The following is a 19,952-nucleotide window of genomic DNA, read 5'->3' on the forward strand; positions in this document are numbered from 1 at the left end:
ATATTTTGAATATTAATTAAAATGAATCTATCTATCTATCTATCTATCTATCTATCTATCTATCTATCTATCTATCTATCTATCTATCTATCTATCTATCTATCTATCTATCTATCTATCTATCTATCTATCTATCTATCTACCTAGATGTTTATATATATATATATATATATATATATATATATATATATATATATATATATATATATATATATATATATATATATATATATATATATATATATATAGGTTGAAGCAAAACTATGCTTCAACCTGGTGTACCAGAAGGTTTATTAGAATTAGAATTTATTAGTGTACCAGAAGGTTTATTAGAAAAAAAAAACATCTGGGACATCTTCAAAAGAAAAGTTCTGAAAAAGAATAAGAGCTTTGAAATGATGAACCAATTTATGACTATGCACTGCCAAAGTATAAATCAGACTTACTTATGCCAAAGGTGAAGATTGCAGACCAAGGTGGGGGGTTCTCAACTTCCACTGACAAAAATTTAAACTCGTCTTCTCCTCATTGAATGTAATGACTGAAGTCACTCGTCGCTTCATAGATCTCCATCATCACCGCCAGGTGGCGTTAGAGCGCCAGCGAGAAATTCTGTAGTCGAGGAGCTGCAGAAGCAGAAATTTGTTCTCATCCTTCTCCGCAGTCAGCAAAACGCAGTGTCCATAGCCGAGATGTAACGTAATTTTATCAAATTATCTCGCAAATTTGATACTCTCACGTAGCGGATGTGTTTTGTCTTCCTCTTCCCGGGAATACAGCTCGAAGCGGGGGTCTTCTCTGCGGGAGGACTTGTTGGTTCCCACCCTCCGTGACCGACATCAGGAAGAAGGTAGTCCGTTGGCTAACGTTAGCACATTGCTAGCTTCTTTTTTCCTGTGGCTATTTTATAGTGATCTGAGAGGCCTTCTGTCTCAGGGCTCACAGTAAATATTATTCTGTTTAACGAGTTATTTGAGGTTAAAATAAGGCGTTATTAACAGATAGTGCCTCCGGTTCCTTAATAAGCTTGAGTAATGTCTGTCGCACCCTGACGTGTAGCCCGTTTGGCTCTGCTGTGTCTTCCTCCAGTCAGAATGGCCGAACCGGAGCTGCTGCTGGACTCCAACATCAGACTCTGGGTGGTTTTGCCCATTGTCTTCATCACCTTTCTCGTCGGCGTGATTCGCCATTATGTGTCAATTCTTCTGCAGAGTGACAAAAAGTTGACCTTAGAGCAGGTTTCAGACAGGTGAGCACACAATACATGTCATGTCAATACATCAGTTGTATTGACATGTACTTGTCAATGCATGGAAATTACACAAGTTCAGCTGAAAATGCAGTGAGATATGTTTATGTGCTTTGTAAAATTTCAGCCAGGTTCTTATTCGGAGCAGAATTCTCAGAGAAAATGGAAAATACATTCCGAAACAGGTAAGACATCAATCTTATTCAAGTCAAGTGTTTAATATTCAAAACACCATCACAGCGACATCATAAAAATAGTGTCTGTGATCAACTATCTCCTGTTCCTTATCATGCCTGTAGTTAATGACAGTGTCACTGATTGCCTTTCTGTGTTTTAGTCCTTTTTGATGAGGAAGTTCTACTTCAACAACCAAGAGGACGGCTTTTTTAAGAAGACTAAAAGGAAGGTCGTTCCACCTTCCCCCATGACAGGTAGGCCTAGTGAATAAGGCCTACCAGTTATATTTCAATAACTGCCTCTCATCATATTGTCACTGTAATTTTGACTAAGAGAACATTTTTATTTGAAATAGTGGCCAAACAGAGTAAAATAACTCAATCCTTTTATTTAGTGTAATTTTTTATTTATACATACTTATATTTATATATATAAACTGTGGTACACTCAGTAAATAGTTTTTTCCCCAACTTATTACAAAACAATGGGGAAAATGCTGAAACAAGTACATCACATTGGTTTAGAAAAATCAAGTCCTGTGTTTCCTAGATCCCAGCATGCTGACAGACATGATGAAGGGCAACGTCACCAACGTGCTTCCCATGATCCTCATCGGTGGCTGGATCAACTGGACGTTTTCTGGATTTGTAACAAGTAATATTATTTCTTCTTAAATGTAGCAGCATAACAAGTTGCAGATAATTGGCTCAAAACGTGGTGTGCTCAGTTCTAAGTACTTTTTTCTAAATGTAACGTTTGTTTTGTTTGCTTGTTTTTCAACACAGCAAAGGTTCCCTTCCCTCTCACCCTGCGTTTTAAGCCTATGTTGCAGCAAGGAATAGAACTCCTCTCATTGGATGCTTCCTGGTAAAGAGATAAAGCAGGACTTTTTGACCTTCACTGAAACATTCATTTTGTGTTTATATCAAGCATGTGACCTTCTCATGACTATGTGCACTCTTGCTTTTTTTCTTTTAGGGTGAGCTCAGCTTCGTGGTATTTCTTGAATGTCTTTGGACTGAGAAGCATGTACTCCCTCATATTAGGTCAAGACAACGGTAAGTGTAGTTAATGAATAATCATTCCCATCTGCAGACAGTCATGATCAATCATTTGCTCATGCTGATGGGAGCCATGCCTCTGAATCCCTGCAGGTGCTGACCAGTCGAGGATCATGCAAGAACAGATGAGTGGTGCTGCCATGGCCATGCCTGCAGATACAAATAAAGCTTTCAAAGTATGTATCATAAGGCCCATATAATTAGATCCTTTGGCAAAAAATGACAGATTCTCATGTGATTTTTTTTTTATTTCTTTTTTTTTTGTAGGCTGAGTGGGAGGCACTAGAGCTAACAGACCACCAGTGGGCGCTAGAGAGTGTGGAGGACGAACTGATGAGCAGGGAGCTGGACTTTGATGGCATGTTTAACAAGGAGCTGCCAAGTGGCATCTTCTGATTGCCTGGTCTAAATTTAGTCATTGCGGGGATCCATTTTTTTTGTTGTTGTTGTTTTATTTTTGTCTTTTCATAATGTTCAACGTCTACACGTTTATGGTCATTGTTCTTCCAAATATTCCTTTTCCAGTCCAGAAAATACCTTAAGCTTTTGAAACACTCTGGTTGTCTCATGTCGATGAAATACATTTGAGTTGCTATTTTATTTACAAGGACATATTTTGGATTGCTGAGAGGACATATTTCTTATTCAAACTCCATTATGATTCTCTTGTAAGTGTACGCATTCATAACGCTACTGGATACAGTCCCTTTTATTCCCCATGTATAATTAGACTATTTCCATTTCCAATGCATCATGACTCACCAACAGGACGAAACACATTGTGCAAGTGTCAGGGTCTTAACATAATAAACATTTTAATCTCTCCATCGTTTGATAGTAGAGCAGTTGTTCTGTGTCTATCTCTAAAGATTGGAAGCAGACCTGGGACCAGCTGAGGTTCGCATGTTATAGAAATGTCTTCTGTTATCTAGGCAGTTAATTTTGTAAGGTTAAACATTACTTTGCATTTTATACAGTCTAGAAATAGTTTTGATTAAAATTGGTTTTCTCCATTGCAGTGTACAGTTGCACATCTTTCTTCGAAAACAAGCAATTTGATCATTACAGAATGATGACATGACTGTCTTTTTTGTGTATATTAAAAAAAAATAATTCTGCTGGAACTTTCACTCACTGCTGTGGAGTTTACAGAGAACGGTCTGAAGAAGAGATCATTCCAATTGAGCAGCAATGACTGGACAAAATGCCTGGATGTTTGAGGAGAATTGGTAGATTGGTTTGAAATGATAGGTCATCATAATCTCATTACAAGGTATGCAGGATACCATCTTTGAATCAAAAGGAAAAATGCAATCCTCGGCTCCTGTCTTGGATGTTACTTGGACATTTACCATCTACTTAATCATTGAACTCATTCATTGAAACTGTATTTTCGGCTCTATATGGATTTTTCCAGCAGAATCGATTCTGCTTTCAAGCAAATGTGTTTGGTACAGTTCAGAAATTGAACCAGGGAGTATGGCCTGAATTTTGAGAGATCACATTTCTCAGTTGCCTTGGAAAAGTTTATCTTGTTTTGCTAGAAAGGATGTGCTGATTCACAGTTGAACATCAAATTCAGGAAGAGCAGGCGAAATCTTTACCATTGTGGAGCAACTGAGCAGGTCCTGAACTATTGTGAGGATCTGAGAAAGGCTTAACTGTATGTATCAAGATTTTGTTGCTGCAGGATGTGGGATGTTTTTTTAGGATGATCTGGTCCTTGTTTAACTAACACTAAAGGTGTCCATTTTTTTTCTTCCAAAATCGATTATCTTGATTTATCATGTCATCCATAAATCAGTTCCCCTGCAAAAGCATACCTGGAGTGTTGCTTAATGTATCCTTTAATCTTCCATGGCAGCCATTCAGGGATGCCTTAATCTGCTCCACAAATAAACTGCCTGTTTTCCACAAAGCTTCACCTTGGAGCTTCAGTTCCCAGTTGAGATCCCGTGCCACAGAGCATCCCTCCCTTGTGCCTTTCCCACACAGCTCCACCAAATTTCCAGCAGCAATTAGCATCTGCTGAGAGCTCATCATGAAAAGTACAATGCTCGTGATAAGAGTCGTAAATGTTTCTAGCCAACCGGCAATAAAATTCAAGAAGGAAGAAAATTGGTTGTAAATGGCATCAATAGGCCACAAGAAGAAACACTTGAGTTCACATGTTGACAGAGTTTTGGACAGAGGTCAATTTCAAGCCATCAGATACCACTCTGATACAAATTTAACAATAAGTCAGATTTATTTTAAGTTGTTTTGATACATAAAGCATTTTTATAACAACTGAAGCTAAAATAGTTACTTCATTGTGCTATAAAATGGCACGATATCCCCGGTAAATACATAATATCTTCATTCACATGAAGATATTATGTATTTAATCCCACTTAACTGCATTAAGTGGGATTTATTCCCACTTAAAGAGGGAATAAATTTTAATTTCCAATTATTTCTAAATAAATCAACTAAATCTACGTTGCTTGATCTTTTGGCACAGATGCACCTTTATACCACTAGGGGCCCTGTTGCTCCTCCGTCCATAAATCGTATAGTAGAGGAAGCACATTTAGCTAGACGCTCGCTCCTGTGCTTCAGTCCCGGCGCGTTCACGACACCGGTCCACTGGCTGCATGATGGCTGAGGGAGGCGGACCCGAATCGGGCAGCGCGGCAGACTCTGACACAGAGCCGGTAGCCGCACAGATGCCTATCCCTTCAATAGAAAACCAAAAACAGAGTATTGGGGCACTTTTGAAAACAACTTTAAAAAAGGGCGACGAATGGTAAGGACCGACAACATCCAAACGTTGTTTGTCTTAGTCAGGGCGAGCTAGCATGAAACAGGAAGTGCTAGCATGCTAACGCTAACAAGCGGCAATGAAAGCCTAAACTGAAAGCTGTTGCGCTAATGACAAACAGATTAGCATGCTAACAGCTAACCAGTCCGACCGATCTGTTTAGAGACAAGTATATGATGAACACAAACACTAACAATAACTTATAATAGCTCAGATGTCCACTCAAACAACTTTATGTATTGAGCTGTTATCTTAACGTATATTTCATTTCAAGTTGGAAGAAGCTAACTGTAGGGATAGCGAGCAGGCCCCGCATTTATCTGATAGGTTCCTCTTCGAGTCAAACCGGCTTTCTGACAAGGCAGTGTTTATTTATATTTCTAGATCTGGCTGTTTCTCAGCTCTAGATCTTGAGAAACAACCAGTCATCACTAAATCAGCTTTTTTCAAAAGCCGATCAAACTACTTCATATCAACATTTCAATGGGAAATAGTCGGAGTAGCAGTTATTTACTCTCTTGTACAAGGAAACGTACGTTCTTATCATAAACCTTGTTACCTACACAGCCACGGTGTTCGTACACCATGTTCCTCTAAAACTATTTATTTTAATGTGAATGTCTATTATATGGTTCCCCATCCTTTTCAAAGTTTGTCAAAACCTAGTATGTATTAGAGAGCATGGAACCATAGTTTTCTGTTACAGAAGCGGCTACTGCTGAATGAAGACTCGACACTGTTAAAGCCTGTTAACTACAGGAGATGCTTTCGATGAGATTAAGTCGAAACCAGCCTGCAGTTACTATATCTGCAAATGCCAAGACAGTTTGCTGTTGCGTAATGTTCTGCCAAGGCATGAGGCTTTGTGGAATGAGTCCTATTAACATCCACCTTGTCACTTCTTCCCTTTTTTTTTAGTTTGGAAAAGAAAAACGGATGGATTGTGTGGCAACTTCTGACTTTTAATCAATTTGGTCTTTCTTAGGTATCTTATAGATAGTCGATGGTTCAAACAGTGGAAAAAGTATGTGGGATTTGACAGCTGGGATATGTACAATGTTGGGGAACGTAGCCTCTATCCAGGACCAATTGACAACTCTGGCCTGTTCTCAGGTAAAACTCCAAAAATCAGAAATAAAAGGTTCATATGTGCCCACCTTTGAAATAATACTTCTAATTTATGTTCTAAAGACCAGGAGACTCAGGCCCTGAAAGAGCACCTTATAGATGAGTTGGACTATGTCCTCGTACCCACTGAGGCATGGAATAAGCTGGTCAGCTGGTACAGCTGCCTTGAGGGCCAGAGACCAATCGTCAGAAAGGTACGTTACTTTTTCATTCCATGTCATGTTGATTTATGGCAAACCACTGTCTGGGCTTTCTTATAATGTTGCATTTCTCTTCTAGGTGGTTGAACATGGCATGTTTGTGAAGCACTGTAAGGTGGAAGTTTATCTGCTTGAACTCAGCCTATGTGAGAATGACAACATGGATAATGTCATCACACGGCATTTCAGTAAAGCTGATACCATAGGTAAGAAGGACGTCAGGACTTCCCGGTGAACCAGGGGAAGTTTTCATTTCTGCGCCTGTGCTGCTTTACAGAATGCAATCCTTTTGTTCTCAGACACTATAGAGAAGGAGATGCGGACGTTGTTCAATATCCCTTCAGAGAAGGAGACTCGACTTTGGAACAAATACATGAGCAACACTTATGAGCAGCTGAACAAGCCAGACAGCACTGTACAGGATGCCGGTCTCTTCCAGGGACAGGTAGTTTATTACACTCTGGATAGACTACTGAACATACTGACACACTCCTTGTACTTGCATAATTCATTCAGAGGCATTGACTAAAAACAGAAGCATCACATAGCCTAATGTAGAGCTACTGGCTCTGCAGTTAGAGCCTTGTCATTTACTACACTATGTAGTTCTTCTTAATGAATAGGCATTGAATTGTGGTTTAAATTGCATCATATATTCACATATTTATCTGTGGCCTTGTGTTGTGATTGTTTCATATAATGTTACAAATGTGGCTTCACTTTTATGATCTATTGAACTTGGTGGTGACTAGAAAAGTGTCTTTCAAGAAGACACAAAGCAAGTACACAGGTGCATCTCCATAAATTAGAAAAATTGTGAAACTTCATTTATTTCAGAAATTCAAATCAATCTTATGCTTATTGAGAACTAATTACTGACAGACTGAACCAGTGAAGTATCTGTTAACTTCAAAGAATTAAAATTAAGTTGTAATGCAAAAATGTTAACTAACTGAAAGCAATGTCAACTTACTGTGCAGAATATGAACTCTGTGCTTGGCTGGGGATCCTTTTGCATTACTGCATGTATTATGGAAGCAGTCAGCCTGTGTCTTTGCTGAATTTTAACCCTTCAGGCATCTTGTTGTCAGTTCTCAGGTTGATTCTGTTGCACTTGACGTTGAACATTTCTTTATCCTTTTGATTGCAGCATATGTATAACAAGGCACATTCATTTTATGAACACTCTTCAACTTCACTTATGCCTTGATACCATTGACTCCCATGACTGCTACATATTTTTGATAAACTGTACTCTTGTAATCTAAAATAGGTTTTACATAAATTGCAAAATAATCCCAGTCTGTACCTTCATTATGCAGGGAAAACTGTTTTGAGGTGTGATGAACTCCTTAAATTCTCACAGGCCCTATTGCTTCATTTCATCAAGTTGCAATGGAGTCAACATGGTTATGTTTCAAAAGGCGAGTCCATAAAAATATTGAACACCTCAAAAACAGTCTTTGTGTTGGGAATGATATAAAGGAGTCGTGCGACTGTGTCTGTGAAAATAATGGACTATAAATAATTTGATAACCCCACCTATACTTAATAATGGCTTGGCAGAACTTGACGTATTTACTGAGTTCACTGTTAACCTGAGATGTAATAGCCATAAATTGGAAATATGGAGCAAGCATGTTTTTATTCTCGTTTTCCCACAGGTGCTTGTGATTGAACGCAAGAATGAGGACGGCACATGGCCCAGACAAGCTTCGCTTCCCAAGTAAGCAAACATCTTTTTATTTAAAATTGTGGAGAAATTTTTTGTCTCCCTGGTGATTATTATTTTTTCTTGTGTATTAAGTTTAATGGTTATAATTTCCTTTCTGTAACACTCTTCTGCTCTCTCCAGGTCCAGTGCAACTCCATCTAGGAATTTTACTACCTCCCCTAAACTTTCCTCAAATTCATCAGCTACTGTATCCCCAACAGTAACCAATGGTGACAGTAGCGGTAGCCCCGGATATGCTCTGAATAACAGCACGTCCTCTAACAACAGGCAAGGCACAATTTCTCATATAGGCCTCTGCTACTTTCTACTTTTACATTTCTTTATCTGCTTCAGATAAGCAAGGCATTGGCAAAAACTGTTCATATCTATACATGGAACTTATAATGCATTTTAGTAGAGCTAAAAGCACTACCATTAAACTTAATATAATTAAGTAGAACACCAGAAACAACACACAGTTAAGCCAGAAAACATCTGTTCCTTTGTGCATTTTTAACACACTAAGTAAAAGACTTTTTTACAAAAGTGTTTCTTCTTGTTTCCCCAAGTGGTGGCTTGACTCTTAAAGTGTCCATGTTATTTATAATCCACTTAGCTGCTTTCCAAGGGGAATGCATTATTGCTTTCCTGCATAGCATGTACACACACTTTTAACTATAAAACTCTGTAGACAACTGGAGAAATTTGGCTTGACATGCAAAAATGCTAAAGACATAATTAAATTAGAAAAAAACCTTATTTATTTATTTATTTTGAATATCATTTGTCAGTTTGATTGTCTGAGTGTAGCAATGCACAAATGAAAGATCTTGATGATTTGTTAGATTTGGGCACTAAAAACATAAATGACATGTGCTGTTGTCAATATGATTTTTCCTTTCAAATCATATTTTTACTTTACATCATATGCGTTTATCCTAGTATAATTGCCGTTCTTCTTAATACTGGATCTCCTTTCATGCACATATTATTTCAAATATGGTGCTTTAAAGTATTTCTGGTGGAGCCAGTGCTATTCCCAATTCATAGTACATTATTTTTCTTTAAATACAATTTTATATCGCCTATAGTTATATTTGTATTTGCTAATATTTGACACTTTGGATGGAGTAACTTGTCAACAAATAAGCTATTTCCTCTTTGGGATCAAGGAAATGTATTCTGTTCTGTTCTAACCTAGCAAGCATAGCTCAGCATTGCATGGTTAAAAGATTTAGACTGAACATGGTTTCCAACAATTAGCTTACTGACCGTATCGCTATTGGCTAGAATAAATATTGATGTCTGTAAATTAGAATATTTTTGAAAAATTTAATACAAAACACCAACATTCTATATCTTGTTAAGCCAGGGTTTGAGAAATGACCTGAGAATTGCCTGCATGTTTTAGTTCATCAGCAGTAACAAAAATCCCTACTCTCCACAGATTTGGGGGATATAATTCATATAGCTCCTCCTATAACTACAGAGAACCACAATCGCAGCCTGGCCTGTGCGGTCTCAGTAATCTGGGCAATACATGCTTCATGAACTCTGCTCTCCAGGTAAAAGAAATCAAAATAATACAAATATGCTTTACAGCTAAGAATGCGGTTTTCTTTTTTAGTATACATTTCCATAATCATCTTTCTTGTTCCTCTTCCTCCAGTGCCTGAGCAATGTGTCTCCACTCACAGAGTACTTCCTCACAGACCAGTATGAAGCGGAGATTAACCGAGAGAATCCCCTGGGAATGAGGGGAGAGATCGCTGAGGCCTACGCAGACCTGGTGAATCAGATGTGGATGAGCCGCAGCAGTTACGTGGCCCCGCGTACCTTCAAAGTGAGCCACTTCAGACAAATCTGACACTGGTTAACTTTCATCAAAAGGAAGCCAGATAGAAGCAGTCATGTGTGCATCTTGATATCCAGACCCAGGTGGGCCGCTTCGCTCCACAGTTTTCCGGCTACCAGCAGCAGGACTCTCAGGAGTTGTTGGCCTTCCTGCTGGATGGACTCCATGAAGATCTGAACCGTGTCAAGAAAAAGCCTTACCTGGCCCTGAGAGACGCAGAGGGTCGACCAGATGATGTACGCAGCATCAAAGCAGTGTTTAGTATTACAAACTAAAATGTGTCTGTTTGTGGTAGAGAAACTTCCTCAGCATTAAAAGAAAAAGAAAAAAAGTTGACTTTCTTTTACAACGGTTATTGCATTTTTTTTTGCTTTGTTTTTGTCGTTTACTATGTTGAATTGCACACAATAAAAGCTTTCATTATTGTTTGATTACAGATTGTTGCCAAGGAAGCCTGGAAAAACCACCGCTTGCGCAATGACTCCATCATTGTTGACATTTTCCACGGCCTCTTTAAGTCTACATTAGTGTGTCCAGAGTGCTCCAAGGTGTCTGTGACCTTCGACCCTTTCTGCTACCTCACGCTGCCTCTCCCTATGAAAAAGGACCGGACCATGGAGGTGTTTTTAGTTCAGTCGGACCCCCAGTCCAAACCCACTCAGGTATTGAAAAGTTGGTCTTCAGTCTGCTCAGAGTCTGAACTGTTGAGCACCTTTGACTCGTTCTTTGCGTCTCGTCTTTAACATCTGTTTTTGTTGTCAAGGGTCATGCATGAACGTATTCACTCCTCATTAACCATTTCAAATTTGCTCATCTTACATCCACAAGCTTCAGTGTATGTAGGCTGAATGTGATAGACCAATAATATGTAGACCTAAGTTTTTACTACAATCGGCGGCATTTACTGTGACAACAAATGGGGTTACAAAAGTCTTTAAAAATTCAGTACGGTCTTTATTAATTGTGCGGTGAAGTTGTAAGGATTTAAATCATATTTTGATGTCTTTCAGATCAGAGTTTATCATTGTCATGCAAAAGTCAGAATTATTGTTAGAACTTTTTTTCTTTATAATCCTAATAAAGAATACAATAATTCTCCATCCTTGAGCCAGCCCCTTTTATTTTGATGGCCTCGAATAATATCTGACGCAAACAATTGCCTTCAGAAGTGTCTTAATCAGTAAATAGAGTCAACCTGTGTCTAATTTAAACTCGGTATAAATGTAGTTATGAGGCTTTTAAAGTTTATCAGAGAATACCAAGAAGTTGTTGGGGTTTTTTTTTTCCTTTACCGATGTCTCCAACAGATTTGGACAAAATAGTGTTTTTTTGCATTCTCCTCATTGGAGGAATAATTTACTGATGATTCCCAAAGTAAAAACACTTGTGTCCAATACTAATTACAAGGGCTGGGAAAAAAAGCAGGGTAAGAGGAATAGTTTTGATTTGTGTATCTGTTATCTTGTTCTGCTTTGTAAAAGTAAATAAAGGTATAAAATGCAGGGCAGTCACAAAAGACTTGAAGCTCGAGTGGAGGTTTAGCTTCCAGCAGAACAACAACCCCAATCATAAAGCCAGAGCTCCAGAGAAACGATTATACTCAAAGGATATTTGATTTGATCAGACCTGCAGCGTAGAATCTGTGGGAAGGTATGAAAATTGATGTTCAGTTCCTCCACATTCAGCCTGGCTTAGCCTGAGGTAGAAAAAGATATATTCCAAAAGACATATTCTTCTTAATAAATACTAGTTTGGAAACCATGCATCCATCACCTCGCACTCCACATTGGCCGCATGAAACTCCAATATAATATGGTGAAGTTTGTGGTTGTAATTAAGCAAAATGTTACAGGTGTTTGCACACTTTTACAAGGTGCTGTAGTCATATTAATATATTTATAGAAATATTTCACTGTGTTCTGTTTTCCTTGATCTGCAGTTCAGAGTGGTGGTCCCCAAACTGGGCGCAGTGATGGATCTTTGCAGCGCCTTATCCAGGCTCTGCGGGATTCCTCCTGAGAAGGTCTGATTTCCCACCATCTCTACTTCCTCAAATGTGTTTTTGCCTGCTACTTTCAACCCTCCTGTCCTTGTAGATGGTGGTAGCAGACGTTTACAATCACAGATTTCATAAAATTTACAGACGAGATGATGCCCTCAATCAAATCATGGAAAAAGATGACATTTTTGTGTAAGTCTTGATTAATGAAAAATGACCTCAGAGATTTGTAGATTCTTACATTTGATCTATAATCCAATATTTCTCATCTTTGCAGATACGAGGTCCAGGAGGAGGACAGCGAAAGGATGAACCTGCCTGTGTATTTCAGGGAGCGCCACTCCAAGCACATGGGGAGCTCCTCTAGCACCTTGTTGTTTGGCCAACCTTTACTCATCTCCGTGCCCAGACACAACCTGTTAGCTGACGTTCTTTACGACAAGATCCTGGAAAGGATCAGGTAGGAAATGTATATAAAAATTCAAGAGATACAGATCACTGTTCCAGAGACATCTCATAGTTTCTTAATGTTTTTATTCAAAACTTAAGATTTTGTCATCGTAAGTATTGCTATCATTCCCTGTTCTCTGCTGCAGACGCTACATCAAGCAACAGCACAGTCCAAATAGTGAAAGCAGAGCTTCAGCCTCCGCCACTTTGTCCAGCTGCAGCCAGACACCTGAATGTTCCACATCGTCTACCCTCAACGCCAGCCTGGGGGGCTGCGGCAGCCCCCAGTCGGACGGAGCCTCCTGCAGCGCCAGCTCCAGTAACGGTAGCAACCACTCAGGAACCTGCAATGAAGCTAATGGGCTGTATGATGGTAATTAGCAGATATAAGCTACTGTTGTCCTGCTGAGGGAAGTGTAGTTATAAGAGGGTGAGCAGGAAAAGACAAAGGATTTTCATAATAAATGAAGGCTATGTTTTTATTGTTTAGGTGAAGAGGAGGCCATGGATCACCAGGTGAGTCCTGAGCCGGAGAACGGGCCGTCTGAGGAAGAGGAGGAGAGCTCAGACTTGGAGAACGGCACTAAAGGAAACGCAGCTAAGCTCTTCACCTTCAGCATAGTCAACTCTTATGGCACCGTCAACATCAGCCCGCTGCCTTGCGATGGAAATGTCCTCAAACTTAACCGTTAGCATCGCTATTTTTACATCTAAAAGTTGTTGATTAAGTTTAGAACGGCTCAGCATGTCCCACGTTCTGTCTGCAGCACATTCCACTGTGGCGATCGACTGGGACACAGAATCAAAGAAACTGTTTTATGATGAGCAGGAAGCGGAGGTAAGGATACTGATTTCACATTAGATAAACTCTGCGGCGCCTCATGCAAACACTCATTCGCATGTATTCAAATGTTTGCTGCAGGCCTATGAGAAGCACGACAGCATGCTGCAGCCTCAGAAAAAGAAAACAACCGTGGCTCTGAAGGAATGCATCGAGCTTTTTACTACAATGGAAACTCTAGGAGAACATGACCCTTGGTAATGTTTTTTTTTTTTTCTTTTCTTATAGGTAATGCACTGAAAGTCAGACCTGTACTGTGGTATTCTATCATCTAAATCCAATTTTTTTTTTTTTTTTAAATGTAGGTATTGTCCAACATGTAAAAAACATCAACAGGCAACAAAAAAGTTTGACTTATGGTCGCTGCCTCGCATTCTGGTCGTTCACCTGAAGCGTTTCTCCTACAACCGATGCTGGAGGGACAAGCTCGACACACTGGTGGACTTTCCCATCAGGTATGACTGACGGTCAAAATAAAATGAAATGTATCATTTAAAATAGTTCAGCTGATCAGTGAATTTCTCCAACACTGCAAGGCAGTAAGACCTGACGTACTGTATCTTTTTTATTTATTCTTTAAGCTTCCAGCACAAGACACTGGAAGCTTTGACATGATCACTGATTTCCCTCACAGTCTAAGGTTCTATCACCATAAATACTCTTGTGTTTTGCCTTATTTTTTTTATATTGAAGGGTAGAGTTTCTATTTTTCTATACGATCAATTAGTCAGGCTTTCAGTGCCTTCCGGAAGTGTTTAAATCCCTTTTAACTTTTTAATATTTTGTGAAATTAAAACTAAGAACTTTTTTTATAGGTCTGTGTGACACACCAAGACAATAAAGTGCATCATTGTGAAGTGACAGAAAAAAATCGGCATTCCATTTTTTTGTGTAAAACTATTATTATCCCTTTCAGGTTTGTGAAGTTGAGAAATATTAAAAAGTATGCATCATTTTCTTCCACCTCACAATGAAATGCTTTGTGTCAGTCTGTCACATGAATTCATGTGAACTGCAGTCATGCTGTTTTTATGCATTTTAACTTTCACATTCCTTTCTGTAAGATCAATATTGTTAATCATAACAAAATGTAAAAGTTTTAAGTTTCCTGTTTGTGAATCCTCATACTATAACTCCAGTAGTACAGGATTTTGCAATTAGGAAATCACAAATATGAATCAGTTGTGTGAATGAGGAAATGCTGATTCCATTCAGAAGTGATTCTTGTCCATGACATCTTTGATAGTAACAATAAAACCTCAGTTCTTTATTAACTGTTTGTTTTATTACTGTACAACTTGCATAAGAGAGGACTTTTCCTTTCGTATAACTTTTTTTTTTTTTCGTCTTTGGTCGCAGTGTGTGTGTGTAAAATGGAGAAGTTGCTGCAGGGTTATGTAATCATACATCCACATATCACATGCTGACTTCTGTTTGGGAACCATTTTCAAAAGTTTTTTTCTTTTTTTTCAGCGTAAATTGAAGCACACGTTTTCTTTTGTCAGGGATCTAAACATGTCGGAGTTTGTGTGTGACCCAAAAGCGGGCCCTTACGTCTACGACCTCATTGCTGTTTCAAACCACTATGGAGGAATGGGAGGCGGTCACTGTAAGTCACCTTATTTCCCCTAACGTAGGTCTGGATACGAATTTTAAAAAATAATTAGTTTTGTGAGTACTACATTTCAGTACATACTGATGCAGGTGATTCAAAATCCACATTGGATGCACTACAATGCTAGACCATGAAATATCTTTATGCACAGCTGTCAGTGTAAATTTATCTTTACTGCATCCCTCTGAGTGCTTTGATTAGATATTTTGTGGTTGAGTAAAAGGCCTGAATAGTGATTGGACAACACTGTCCGTCCTCTGACACAGATACGGCTTATGGCAAGAATAAAATGGATGGGAAGTGGTATTACTTTGACGACAGCAGCGTCTCGTCTGCCTCCGAAGATCAGATTGTGGTGAGTTTAATTACTACTTTATTTACCATAAGAATGGCTCCTGTGCCTCCCTGGCTCCCCGCCTGCAGTGTCTGGTGTCCTTGTTGTCGTAGTGTAACCCTAACCCCGTCGTCTCGTTGCAGACTAAAGCAGCCTACGTGCTCTTCTATCAGCGCAGAGACGAGGACAGCCCCACCAAAGCCGACCCACCGGCCTCGCTGGGAGGAGCCACCGAGTCGGGCGACGACAACATGGACACAAACTGAGGAGCCCCGACTAACAAACACACACTGAAAACACACATGGCGAGTAGAGACTCGGATATGCGCACACAGTGCTTCTTTAGTGGTAGAGGACTCCACAGACTTGCTAACCCTTCCTCCTTCGAGTTTATTTGATTTCCGTCTCGTCTGTTTTTCGTCTTCAACAAAGCGACCGTGTCAAGAGTGTGAACCAAGAGACTTCCTTCCCCCGAAGCAGGTGATCGTAGTAGACTGGGACTTCAGAGGAACACAGATTAATACAGAAGCTCTCGCCGGATGAGCTGAATGTTAGAAGTGCCCGCAAATTTTTCTGTCGCCCACGAAAACATTCAGAAATATTTAAATGACAAAAAAACTAAATGAGTAAATGCCAAATGCTGATATTGTTTCAACCAAAGTGATTCTAGGTATTTATGAAGAGACGACGCAGAAGTTAGCAGGGTACTGGCTTTGTGCCTACATTTATTGTTGAAATTATCGCTGTGTTGATGTAAATGCAAGTTTAAAAGGTGATGTGCACACAGAATAATACATGCCACCTTAATGAAAATATTTGCTGTGGATTCATAGAGCCACTGCTGCTGCAGCCCAGCTGCTGCAGCTCTGTGATGCATCAAGGTGTTTGACATTGGACTTGACAAGTGGAAGCTAGTCAGCCTTGCTTTTGTTTTTATTTTTGTTTTGGGTTTTTTTTTAATAAAGCACAGCTTGAACTTTGCTGTCTCTTTGGCCCGTTGCAAGAAGATTCCCACCCTCCTACAAGTTTTCTTTTTTATAATGAAGTGAAATAAGCGGCCTTTTTATTCCTGCAAACCTGACAAGAAGGAGGCACTTTGAAATCTTCACAAGTACATAATCTACCTGCTTCTGGTGTGTTTAGTCAGAAAGATGTGGCGTAACCGTTGCGTTAAGATTCATGGTCCGCCGTGCACTTTCTTAAATCAATTAGTCCTTTTGTGGGTCATTTGAGTGCTGCTGGATCTGACCAGCTTACCTTGTAATAGCTCATCATTAGACACATACATTCATGCAGCTCTGTACTGAAATGCCTGTTCTTTGATGTTTCAAAGGACACCGAGTGAAAGAAATAAACTGGTATAAAAGTGGTGGTTTTATTCATGGAACTTAAACTTCTGAAAATCTGTGCATGTGATGCAAAACTTGGCAATTTAGACCCCAAAACGCTGCTCACTCGGCTAGTTTTGTGGAATGGGCCTAACTCACTTAGTGTTTGACACAAAAAGATCCAGTAGAATGCAGAGTATAAAATGTTTTTAACATGATCAACAACGACAAGGATGGATTATCTCATGAGCAACATGTAAACAGTGCTTCAGTACTTATTGTGTTTACAGTGTTTTTGAAAGAAGTCCTGCATTCCTGTTGCATAAAGCATGCGTCTGTCTGCTGGTTGGTTCTGACTTGGTTGCATCATTCAGCGATTAGTGCCTGCCTGGATAAGTTACGCCTTCGACTAAGAAAAGCTTTCCATCTGTAAACGTCGTCTTTGTTGAGAAGACGATTCTGACAACCCAAGAGATGTAGAAGGAAAAAAAAAAAAGAAACATTTTAAGTAGGTGTATAAATTCTTGTCTGCATATTTATCCAGGTTGTTTTTAAATTAGAATATTTGAAACCTGAGAACAATAAAGACTGGAAGCCTCAAGTTTTTTTTGTGTTTGGAATAATTACATGCATAAGCAAACCAGTGGCGGAGTGCTATAAATTGAGTTTTGGTAAGTTGGTATGTTAGTAACTTTTTATATATATTACAGTAAAATTTTGTGTATGTTCGATTTCATATCGTAAACCAGCAATTTCTTTTGGACAAAGTAAAAATGAAAAAGGTTTTCAAATAAAATTTGAAAAGTGTTGTGTGCATATGTATTCAGTCCCCTTTTTAATTTAACGTCCCTAAAAGAAAAAGAAGAATCCTTTGCAGATTTTTTCCTTAACTGTGTACTGTGAGCTTTGAAGATTTCACCTAGTAGGTTGGAGATTGTCAAGTCTGCAAAGCTGCCAAGGTGTGGCCACACACCTCAGCAGACGGTCCCGGCCAGGCGAGCATTAATCACATGTGCAGCGAAAGCCCCTGTAGTAACTGCAGAGACACACAGGACAAGTCCAGAACAAAATCCAACTGAGAACCTGTGGCAAGACTCAAAAGATAAAAATGCTTTTCATGTCATTTGAATGAGCTTAAGACTGTTTTCTCTGAATGTGCAAATGTGGTTTGATACATAACCCCAAAGACCTGAAGAGGTGAAACTTTCAATTTTCACTAAGACTCACCCTGAACTTTAATATCCACTGTGATTATGGGCAAACGGGTGAGGCTGAACACAAAACATCTGTGTTGCAACACAACCTGCAGTTACAGGTGATGCAACATAATTATTAACCATTCCTACTGTCTGGCTGCAAAATGGACTATGATCTGCTACAGTGTGTAAGTGTGTGAGGTTGCAAGTAGAGACCACAAAGTACAAAATAGTCATATTGCAAAATGTTTTTAATTTGGCTTAATCTACTTGCTAAAGAGTATTGAAATAATAAAGGGAATATAATAGAAACTTATTGATGCTTCGATGGCATAGAGCTTAAGGTTTGGCGGACAATTAAAAGGACAAAGTCTGGATAAAAACTTTTATTGGTTCTCATATCACACCACAACCGTGCTTTACATGCAGCCGATGAAGCTGTAAACATTGCATCTTTTACATTTCATCCGACACCCCCCTTACACCTGGTTTCAGAGGGCGCCTTCATGTAGTAAAAACAAACAACACAGCTATCAGACACAGGAGAGCACAGGTGATGCCAACATCTAGAGAAACTATGGAGGGAATAGAAAAGGCCCACAGATGTTACAAGACGGAACTTGGTTTATGGCAGAAGATAATTGGGCCAGGGTGAACTGTAGGGCGGTTAGGTGGCCTGACTGAGGAGCTTCTTGATGTCTCCCTCGATGTCGCTGGTGAGGAACCTTCTGCTGTAGCGCTTAAAAGGCACTCCGTCTGGCCCAATGAGGAACTTCTCAAAGTTCCAGGCCACGTCGTTCCGGCTCACTGGGCTCCAGATGATCAGCTTGGGGTCGTTCATCAGGGATGAAGGATCGTCACTGGGGAGTGGGAGCTTTTCTTTCAGGAACGCAAACAGGGGGTGGGTGTCCTTCCCATTGACGTCTATCTTCTCCAGGAGCTGAAACTTTGGCTCAAAGCCGTTTCCTGGACGGACATGCTTCAGGGACAGGAGGATTTCTTCATTCTTGCAGTTCTCCTGCGGGATGATCATTAACACGTACATTACCTGGCGGTCTTACTCATGTTGCCTCTTATCTTATTTTACATTTTTATGTTTACTTCGCCTATTTTCAATCTGCTTGATTTTTTATTATTTATTATTATTTTTATTATTACTATCTTCTTGTTGTATGTTGTTTTTAACTTTCTTGTACAAGCCCTTTGAATTGTGTTTGGCTGAAAGCTGCTATATAAATAAAGTTGCCTTGCCTTATCTAGATCAGGAAGAACTAAGCAAAGAGAACCGAACTTCCTCTTTTATGTGATTTTTTTAAGACCATTTGCAACTTACCAGGAACCACTTCTAAGTTGTTGCAAGTTTAATGCGTTGAACTATGTGGTTTAATCTATTAAAAGTCATAACACAAAGAAGAAAAAATAGTAGTATAATAAATATTTGGTTGTTGGGTGGAACTTTAACTAAACCACAATTTCCTCTTCTAAAAATGAATCCCTGAAAATTGAAACTACAGACGCAAAGGACCATTTTTAACCACATAACTCCAAACTAATAAAATTATCTCTTCCATTTAAATTACAAATTTGAGGCAAAAAGCTTTTTCACGATGAACTGCAAATTAGGGACATTAAAAATTCAGAAACTAAATGCACAAACCCTCCCAGCCCCCATGTGGTAAACAGCACAGCAGGGGTGAACTTCCTCACCTGGTGGCCGAACTGGTTGCAGGGCACTCCCAGGATAACGAGCCCCTTGCTGGAGAACTTCTCGTGGAGCTCGTTCATCTGGGTGTAATCCCTGACGGTCGTGCCTCAGAGAGACGCGACGTTTTCAATGAGGACGACTTTTCCCTGAAGCGAGGAGAATTTAAATAGCTCTCCTGTCAACAGTTTCGCCGTCAGGCCGTAAAACGTCGATGCCATTATTCGGGTTTTCCTCCAAAGACGAAGCGTAAGTCAAGTGCGTGGTTTTCTGCGCCTCCTTCGCCCGCTACCTGGTTCT

The 19,952-nt window shown here is 39.5% G+C and overlaps 3 protein-coding genes across 4 annotated transcripts; 2 read left to right on the forward strand and 1 right to left on the reverse strand.

The window, feature by feature from the left end:
• The first annotated feature begins 617 nt into the window (after positions 1-617).
• emc3 (ER membrane protein complex subunit 3) lies at positions 618-3,510 on the forward strand. Its single transcript, XM_055027667.1, has 9 exons — positions 618-850; positions 1,090-1,249; positions 1,377-1,434; positions 1,587-1,680; positions 1,976-2,080; positions 2,212-2,293; positions 2,405-2,484; positions 2,581-2,663; positions 2,755-3,510. Exons 2-9 carry the CDS (start codon positions 1,095-1,097, stop codon positions 2,881-2,883), a joined length of 786 nt encoding a protein of 261 aa, XP_054883642.1. The 5' UTR covers positions 618-850; positions 1,090-1,094; the 3' UTR covers positions 2,884-3,510.
• A 1,571-nt stretch (positions 3,511-5,081) lies between these two features.
• usp4 (ubiquitin specific peptidase 4 (proto-oncogene)) lies at positions 5,082-16,795 on the forward strand. Of its 2 annotated transcripts, none has more exons than XM_055024225.1 (22): positions 5,082-5,275; positions 6,276-6,403; positions 6,482-6,612; positions 6,698-6,824; positions 6,918-7,063; positions 8,283-8,344; positions 8,474-8,620; positions 9,780-9,897; positions 10,002-10,175; positions 10,265-10,423; positions 10,625-10,849; positions 12,127-12,210; positions 12,284-12,378; positions 12,464-12,646; positions 12,783-12,961; positions 13,127-13,324; positions 13,404-13,474; positions 13,559-13,674; positions 13,783-13,932; positions 14,983-15,086; positions 15,359-15,447; positions 15,570-16,795. In XM_055024225.1, exons 1-22 carry the CDS (start codon positions 5,124-5,126, stop codon positions 15,690-15,692), a joined length of 2,961 nt encoding a protein of 986 aa, XP_054880200.1. In that variant the 5' UTR covers positions 5,082-5,123; the 3' UTR covers positions 15,693-16,795. The 2 variants fall into 2 exon arrangements, with proteins under 2 accessions (XP_054880200.1, XP_054880197.1); XM_055024222.1 differs by having other exon boundaries at positions 5,083-5,275; positions 12,783-13,009.
• A 1,526-nt stretch (positions 16,796-18,321) lies between these two features.
• On the reverse strand, positions 18,322-19,948 carry gpx1b (glutathione peroxidase 1b). The gene is made up of 2 exons (XM_055024236.1): positions 19,658-19,948; positions 18,322-18,968 (listed from the first exon to the last, which is right to left on the reverse strand). Exons 1-2 carry the CDS (start codon positions 19,871-19,873, stop codon positions 18,618-18,620), a joined length of 567 nt encoding a protein of 188 aa, XP_054880211.1. The 5' UTR covers positions 19,874-19,948; the 3' UTR covers positions 18,322-18,617.
• Positions 19,949-19,952: the final 4 nt, after the last annotated feature.

Source organism: Poeciliopsis prolifica, unplaced genomic scaffold (assembly GCF_027474105.1).
Source record: "Poeciliopsis prolifica strain line A6 unplaced genomic scaffold, Auburn_PproV2 SCAFFOLD003, whole genome shotgun sequence".
NCBI lineage: Eukaryota > Metazoa > Chordata > Actinopteri > Cyprinodontiformes > Poeciliidae > Poeciliopsis > Poeciliopsis prolifica.

Coding starts and splice junctions, on each gene's coding strand:
- usp4 (XM_055024222.1), top strand. CDS start 5,124: ATGATGGCTGAGGGAGGCGGACCCGAATCGGGCAGCGCGGCAGACTCT. Junction 12,211..12,283: donor GCGGGATTCCTCCTGAGAAG/GTCTGATTTCCC, acceptor CTGTCCTTGTAG/ATGGTGGTAGCAGACGTTTA. Junction 15,087..15,358: donor AGGAATGGGAGGCGGTCACT/GTAAGTCACCTT, acceptor CCTCTGACACAG/ATACGGCTTATGGCAAGAAT.
- emc3 (XM_055027667.1), top strand. CDS start 1,095: ATGGCCGAACCGGAGCTGCTGCTGGACTCCAACATCAGACTCTGGGTG. Junction 1,435..1,586: donor GAAAATACATTCCGAAACAG/GTAAGACATCAA, acceptor TCTGTGTTTTAG/TCCTTTTTGATGAGGAAGTT. Junction 2,294..2,404: donor CTCTCATTGGATGCTTCCTG/GTAAAGAGATAA, acceptor TTTTTCTTTTAG/GGTGAGCTCAGCTTCGTGGT.